The 8,282-nt window shown below is 41.6% G+C and overlaps 1 protein-coding gene across 1 annotated transcript; it reads right to left on the bottom strand.

The window, feature by feature from the left end:
• Positions 1 to 4,660: 4,660 nt before the first annotated feature.
• On the bottom strand, positions 4,661 to 7,586 carry LOC123999739 (general transcription factor II-I repeat domain-containing protein 2-like). The gene is made up of 2 exons (XM_046305771.1): positions 6,945 to 7,586; positions 4,661 to 4,914 (listed from the first exon to the last, which is right to left on the bottom strand). Exons 1-2 carry the CDS (start codon positions 7,584 to 7,586, stop codon positions 4,768 to 4,770), a joined length of 789 nt encoding a protein of 262 aa, XP_046161727.1. The 3' UTR covers positions 4,661 to 4,767.
• Between the last annotated feature and the right edge of the window lie 696 nt (positions 7,587 to 8,282).

Raw genomic sequence — 8,282 nt, 5'->3', positions numbered from 1 at the left:
CACTGAGGAAGTACAGCTCCCGCTCAGCCCAGTCAAAACTGTTCGCTGCTCTGGCCCCCCAATGGTGGAACAAACTCCCTCACGACGCCAGGACAGCGGAGTCAATCACCACCTTCCGGAGACACCTGAAACCCCACCTCTTTAAGGAATACCTAGGATAGGATAAGTAATCCCTCTCACCCCCCCCCCCTTTAAGATTTAGATGCACTATTGTAAAGTGACTGTTCCACTGGATGTCATAAGGTGAATGCACCGATTTGTAAGTCGCTCTGGATAAGAGCGTCTGCTAAATGACTTAAATGTAAATGTAAATGTCTCGCACTGCATGAGGCAAATGGTCACATCAGATACTCACTGGTATTCTGATCCATGGCCCTACTTTTTTAAGGTATCTGTGATCAACAGATGCATATCTGTATTCTCAGTCATGTGTAATACATAGATTAGGGCCTAAGGAATTGATTTAAATTGACTGATTTCCGTTTTTACTCAGTAAAACCTTTTGACATTTTGACATGTTGCATTTATATTTGTACTTATTTTTTATTTAACCTTTATTGAACTAGACAAGTCAGTTGAGAACAAATTCTTATTTACAATGATGGTCTACCCTGGCCAAACCCTAACCCGGACGATGCTGAGACAATTGTGCGCTGCCATATGGGACTCCCAATCACGGCCTGTTGTGATACAGCCCAGGATCGATCCAGGGTCTGTAGTGACACCTCTAGCACTGAGATGCAGTTCCTTAGACCACTGCACTACTCGGGAGCCCTATAGATACCTTGTTCAATATATACAGTATTTTATCTCCAAACGTTTATTGAAAACAAATACATTTGCACAATGAGCACTATCACATAAAATGGGGAGAATAAGTATTTGATACACTGCCAATTTTGCAGGTTTTCCTACTTACAAAGCATGTAGAGGTCTGTAACTTTTATCATAGGTACACTTCAACTGTGAGAGACGGAATATAAAACAAAATCCAGAAAATCACATTGTATGATTTTTAAGTAATTAATTTGCATTTTATTGCATAACATAAGTATTTGATACATCAGAAAAGCAGAAACTAATGTTTGGTACAGAAACTTTTGTTTGCAATTACAGAGATCATACGTTTCCTGTAGTTCTTGACCAGGTTTGCACACACTGCAGCAGGATTTTGCCCACTCCTCCATACAGACCTTCTCCAGATCCTTCAGGTTTTGGGGCTGTCGCTGGCCAATACGGACTTTCAGCTCCCTCCAATGATTTTCTATTGGGTTCAGGTCTGGAGACTGGCTAGGCCACTCCAGGACCCTGAGATGCTTCTTACGGAGCCACTCCTTAGTTGCCCTGGCTGTGTGTTTCGAGTCGTTGTCATGCTGGAAGACCCTGCCACGACCCATCTTCAATGCTCTTACTGAGGGAAGGAGGTTGTTGGCCAAGATCTCGCGATACATAGCCCCATTCATCCTCCCCTCAATACGGTGCAGTCGTCCTGTCCCCTTTGCAGAAAAGCATCCCCAAAGAATGATGTTTCCACCTCCATGCTTCATGGTGAGGACGGTGTTCTTGGGGTTGTACTCATGCTTCTTCTTCCTCCAAACATGGCGAGTGGAGTTTAGACCAAAAAGCTCTATTTTTGTCTCATCAGACCACATTACCTTCTCCCATTCCTCCTCTGTATCATCCAGATGGTCATTGTCAAACTTCAGACGGGCCTGGACATGCACTGGCTACTTATTTTCCACCATAATTTGCAAATAAATTGATTTTCTGGATTTTTTTTCTTCTCATCTTGTCTGTCATAGTTGAAGTGTACCGATGTTGAAAATTACAGGCCCTCATCTTTTTAAGTGGGAGAACTTGCACAATTGGTGGCTGACTAAATATTTTTTTTGCCCCACTGTATGTGCCAGAGCACGCCCAGGTAAATTATAATTGGTCAATACAGACCACGTTGTTTTAGGCACTAGTGTAGAAAATGTTATGTTGGGAGAACTTTGTCCATAGATGCTACATTTCAAGTTTTGTACAGGTCGGTCATTCTGTGCCAGAGGAGTAGCATTTTTAAGTGTTTTTCACAAAATTCAAAATGGTGTAAAATCCACCAGGGCAGGTCTTATTAGTCCTTGACGCAAATTTGTTTGTTTGGTGGAGAGGGACCCATATACTGAATTTCATGACTAGGTCACACTGGGTGAGGGACATTACCATTCAAAGTTTACATTTTCAATCGCTTGATATATTGCCAGCATGTGGCTAATTGGCTGGGCATTGCATGGGTGTGGCCCTTGGACCTTTACCATCATGCAAGGTTGCACCCTCCTGGGCTTGCCCATCTCATGGGAATTTGCATTTTAATTTTGCATTATTCAAGAAGAAGAGTAATAATAATAATAATAATAATTAGGTACCACGGTTGAGCGGTTTTTGCACATTTTAGAACCTTCCATTAATATTTAAGTGTAACCTCCACCAACCTGAGGCACCGGGCCATTCAAAACGTACTCACCCATTGCTGCTAGCTATCTGACCAATCAGAATCATAACAAAGCACGGAGTCAGCCCCCATCGGTGTGCACCCATAATTTTCGGGACGTTTTCAGCCAACCGTTCTATTGGGCTAGCTATAAAAATGTAGAGGGTCGTTACTAGTTACCAAAGCCACAAAGTCATAAACCCGCCTGATTCTGTTCAAATTGGAAATACGAGCTAACATTCAGGCAACTTAATTTATGTTTTCAAAGGATAAACTCTCCTGCAAACTATAAAGTGATCACCAATCACAGACATTTCGAAAGGGACGAATGTGTCAACACGTGCTACGAGGTAAGTTGTCATTAGTTGATCTAAAGGGAAGAGATGCAAGACATATTGTGTAAAATATGGATATACAGTGCCTTGCGAAAGTATTCGGCCCCCTTGAACTTTGCGACCTTTTGCCACATTTCAGGCTTCAAACATAAAGATATAAAACTATTTTTTTGTGAAGAATCAACAACAAGTGGGACACAATCATGAAGTGGAACAACATTTATTGGATATTTCAAACTTTTTTAACAAATCAAAAACTGAAAAATTGGGCGTGCAAAATTATTCAGCCGCCTTAAGTTAATACTTTGTAGCGCCACCTTTTGCTGCGATTACAGCTGTAAGTCGCTTGGGGTATGTCTCTATCAGTTTTGCACATCGAAAGACTGAATTTTTTTCCCATTCCTCCTTGCAAAACAGCTCTAGCTCAGTGAGGTTGGATGGAGAGCATTAGTGAACAGCAGTTTTCAGTTCTTTCCACAGATTCTCGATTGGATTCAGGTCTGGACTTTGACTTGGCCATTCTAACACCTGGATATGTTTATTTTTGAACCATTCCATTGTAGATTTTGCTTTATGTTTTGGATCATTGTTTTGTTGGAAGACAAATCTCCGTCCCAGTCTCAGGTCTTTTGCAGACTCCATCAGGTTCTTCCAGAATGGTCCTGTATTTGGCTCCATCCATCTTCCCATCAATTTTAACCATCTTCCCTGTCCCTGCTGAAGAAAAGCAGGCCCAAACCATGATGCTGCCACCACCATGTTTGACAGTGGCGATGGTGTGTTAAGGGTGATGAGCTGTGTTGCTTTTACGCCAAACATAACGTTTTGCATTGTTGCCAAAAAGTTCAATTTTGGTTTCATCTGACCAAAGCACCTTCTTCCACGTTTGGTGTGTCTCCCAGGTGGCTTGCGGCAAACTTTAAACGACACTTTTTATGGATATCTTTAAGAAATGGCTTTCTTCTTGCCACTCTTCCATAAAGGCCAGATTTGTGCAATATACGACTGATTGTTGTCCTATGGACAGAGTCTCCCACCTCAGCTGTAGATCTCTGCAGTTCATCCAGAGTGATCATGGGCCTCTTGGCTGCATCTCTGATCAGTCTTCTCCTTGTATGAGCTGAAAGTTTAGAGGGACGGCCAGGTCTTGGTAGATTTGCAGTGGTCTGATACTCCTTCCATTTCAATATTATCGCTTGCACAGTGCTCCTTGGGATGTTTAAAGCTTGGGAAATCTTTTTGTATCCAAATCCGCCTTTAAACTTCTTCACAACAGTATCTCGGACCTGCCTGGTGTGTTCCTTGTTCTTCATGATGCTCTCTGCGCTTTTAATGGACCTCTGAGACTATCACAGTGCAGGTGCATTTATACGGAGACTTGATTACACACAGGTGGATTGTATTTATCATCATTAGTCATTTAGGTCAACATTGGATCATTCAGAGATCCTCACTGAACTTCTGGAGAGAGTTTGCTGCACTGAAAGTAAAGGGCCTGAATAATTTTGCACGCCCAATTTTTCAGTTTTTGATTTGTTAAAAAAGTTTGAAATATCCAATAAATGTCGTTCCACTTCATGATTGTGTCCCACTTGTTGTTGATTCTTCACAAAAAAATACAGTTTTATATCTTTATGTTTGAAGCCTGAAATGTGGCAAAAGGTCGCAAAGTTCAAGGGGGCCGAATACTTTCGCAAGGCACTGTATACTGAACAAAAATCTAAACGCAACATGCAACAATTTCAACAATTTTACTGAGTTACAGCTCATATAAGGAAATATGTCAATTTAAATAAATATATTAGGCCCAAATCTATTGATTTCAAATGACTGGGTACAGCCATTGGTGGGTCTGGAAGGGCCTAGGCCCACCCACTTGGTAACCAGGCCCAGCCAATCAGAATACGTTTTTCCCCACAAAAGGGCTTTTATTACTGACAGAAATACTCCTCAGTTTCATCAGCTGTCCGGCTGGCTGGTCACAGACGATCCCAAAGGTGAAGAAGCCGGATGTGGAGGTCCTGGGCTGGCGTGGTTACATGTGGTCTGCGGTTGTGAGGCCTGTTGGGCATACTGCCAGATTCTATAAAACGCCGTTGGAGGTGGCTAAAGGTAGAAAAATTAACATTAAATTCTCTGGCAATAGCTCTGATGGACAATCCTGCAGCCAGCATGCCAATTGCACGCTCCCTCAATACTTGAGACATCTGTGGCATTGTGTTGTGTGACAAAACTGCACATTTTAGAGTGGCCTTTTATTGTCCCCAGCACAAAGTGCACCCGTGTAATGATTATGCTGTTTAATCAGCTTCTTGGTATGCCACACCTGTCAGGTGGATGGATTATCTTGGTAAAGGAGAAATGCTCACTAAAAGGGATGTACACAAATTTGTGCACAAAATATGTGAGAAATAAGCATTTCAGTCATATGGAAAATTTCTTAGATCTTTTATTTCAGCTCATGAAACATGGGACCAACACTTTACATGTTGCATTCATATTTGTGTTCAGTATAATATATAATCAAACTTTCATCAAACATCACATTTATTGGGATTTAACCTCCATCCTCTACTGCCAAAAATGGATGGGCCTCCCCTAGGTTTCTTACTTTCTTCTTCCAGGGAGATTGTCCTGGCCACTGTATTTCTGCTTTTGCTTGCTCTTAGGGTCTAGGCCAGGTTACTGTAAAATCACTATGTGACAACTGGTGAAATAAAAAGGGCTTTGTAAAACTTTAATTACATTTAATTAATATTGCAAGTTTTACTTTTATAAGTAGATTTTTAATGTCTGCATTTCAGCTGCTTGATGCTTTTCTTCAATAACAAAACTTGCATTTCAGTTGGTCATTGGTCATTTATGTAAGTGTGATATTCGTAGAAGAAAATAACAATTGCACATCCCATATTTTACAGAATGAGAAATAACAATGCCAATCACAGTTTATTTGACAAAAGTTTCCAGGGGATCCAGAGACCCCCTTATCATCCCATGATGAGGTGAGAAATATCTGATATTGCTGATATGTAGGCTATATACCATCCATATTTGGTCTGCTGAAATTAACTAAATAATAATGTATTCTTTGATATATTTCATAAGGGTTATGTTTTTGTATATTTGTGTGCAACAGAATTTGCTGTCGAATTTTAGGTCCCGCTTTAAAAGAACGTTCAGCTTATAAAGGCTTCAAAAAGCCTTCATAAAGCCTTCATAAGCACTACATACATGGGTTACAAAGCATCTATAACAGTATGTCACGTTTTATAAAGGGTTCAAAAATGTGGCATAACTGTGTGACATAATCACCAATGTCAAATGTGACATAACCAACTATGTCAAATTCTACTGAAGGATGGCATATGCTCTAAAGCGATGTCATGTTAGTCACATTACACTTGATCTCATTCCCAAACACTTCTGCCCAAAGGCACAAAATGTCTGGTGGACCAATGCATCAAAATTGGCCTTCATTAGTTAGGGTTAGGTATCAAATTAAAATGTAATTAGTTACATTGTGTTAATAGGCAGGGTTGTGCAATAATTGACTTTTTGACTCTGAGAGGGAATAAAGTAGACGGCACACGTCAAACATATGATTTATGACCCTATGTCAGGATGACGTGTGCACGCCCATATTTGGACATCCGGTCAGGACATCCTGTTCCTGTTCTAACGCCTTAGAGCAGGGGTGTCAAACTCAAATACCCAGTGGGCCAAAATGTAAAACCTGAACAAAGTCACGGGCCAACATTGAACAAATTAACCTTTTAATATGGACCTAAACAAGTTTTGCTTTAACATTGAATATGGAACAAGCATCGCTTATTACCATACAATATATAATTTAATAGTGGAGACATGCAAAATCGAATTTCAAATGAAAAAACACATCAATGGCATTCATTTATTAAATAAATAAAACTTAAATAAAAATTGTATGCCTCTTTTCTATTTGCAGCCTTCTGATTTAAATACCAAAATAAACTTTTTCCACTGGCTAATAATTTTACAAATAAAATGATAATAAATCAATCAACCATTCAAGCCCATGCCTTTTAGCAAGAAAAAGTGCATAAAGAAAACGTTAATTATTGCACACTGGTCTAATCTGATGTGCCTAAGCCAGATACCTGCCATCTCTTCTTGGATGCTAGTTCATCAATGTCTTGGCTCAAGCTCTGAGCTGAAGAAATCCTCAGTATCGAGCGAAGATGTTCATCAGTCAGACGTCTCCTGTGAGTTGTTTTGGTCATCTTCATCGAGGAGAAAAGTTGCTCGCATAGATAAGTGCTGCTGAACATGGAGGGCATCTGAGCAGCTTGGGTGCGGAGCTGAGGCATTGTGTCAGGGATGAACCGTGGAAACTGTGCGGCGCCCACAGCATCATACTTTGACTTCAGCGTGTCGTTGCACTGGAGTTCAATCAGCTCCATTTGGATGTTGGTTGGTGCATTTTCCACATCAACTGCGAAGGGATTACTAAGCAGTTCAAACTTGCATTTCTGGGCAAGTTTGAGAACACTGAGTTTTTCAGCAAACTGTGCGCATGGGAACACGGCGGTAGAGATCTGCGCTTTTATGGATTGGCAGCAGGGGAAATGGCAAGGGTTTCCTTGCAGCATCTGATTCTCCCACAGGCACAGTTTAGTTTTGAAGGCCCTCACTGCAGCGTACATGTCTGTGATGATGCGCCCCCGCCCCTGAAGCTGCAGGTTCAGCGCATCGAGATAGCTCGAGATGTCACAGAGAAAGGCCAGCTCACACAGGAACATTTGCTCCCGGAGCTCTGCTGTATCCTTCCCTTTGGTTTCCAGGAATTGACATATTTCCTCACGCAGCTCGAAACATCTGTTCAGTACTTTTCCTCTGCTTAGCCATCTCACCTCTGTGTGATACGGCACGTCTGCGTATTCCGAACCACACTCCTCCAGAAAAGATTTAAACTGGCGGTGATTTAGACCTTTGGCTCTTATAAAGTTAACTACCTGTGTTACTGTGGTCATAACATGTTCCATCTTTAGGGCTTTGGCACACAGTGCTTCCTGATGTATGATGCAGTGGTAAACAGTTAGCTCACCTGCACAGTTCTCTTCCCGCATCTTCTCCCGAACCATGCCCACCAGTCCACTCTTTTTACCGCACATCGCTGGCGCACCATCTGTCGTTAATCCAACGAGTTTATCCCACGGCAGCTTTATTTCAGTTACACATTTGGAAACCTCCTCAAAGATTTCCTTTCCTGTGGTTGTGCCATGCATTGATTTGAATCCTAATAGCTCCTCCGTAACACACAGATTTGAGTCCACTCCACGGATGAAGACTGACAGCTGAGCAGTATCAGATGTGTCGCAGCTCTCATCCACAGCGAGGGAGAACACAACAAAATCTTTTCCCTTTTCCATCAGCTGGTCATACAGATTGGTGGCAAGATCACATGTGCGATCAGCTACTGTGTTCCTGCTCAGGCT

This window comes from Oncorhynchus gorbuscha, linkage group LG16, assembly GCF_021184085.1.
Source record: "Oncorhynchus gorbuscha isolate QuinsamMale2020 ecotype Even-year linkage group LG16, OgorEven_v1.0, whole genome shotgun sequence".
NCBI lineage: Eukaryota > Metazoa > Chordata > Actinopteri > Salmoniformes > Salmonidae > Oncorhynchus > Oncorhynchus gorbuscha.
The sequence above is the reverse complement of the archived record's forward strand: the minus strand, read 5'-3'. Positions and strand labels throughout refer to the sequence as shown.

What these genes read in the sequence shown, in the direction of transcription:
- LOC123999739 (XM_046305771.1), bottom strand. Translation starts at nt 7,586, where the DNA reads ATGTTCCTGTGTGAGCTGGCCTTTCTCTGTGACATCTCGAGCTATCTC. An exon ending in CATCCAAGAAGAGATGGCAG is followed by an intron (nt 4,915 to 6,944) that starts GTATCTGGCTTA and finishes TTCTACCTTTAG; the next exon opens with CCACCTCCAACGGCGTTTTA.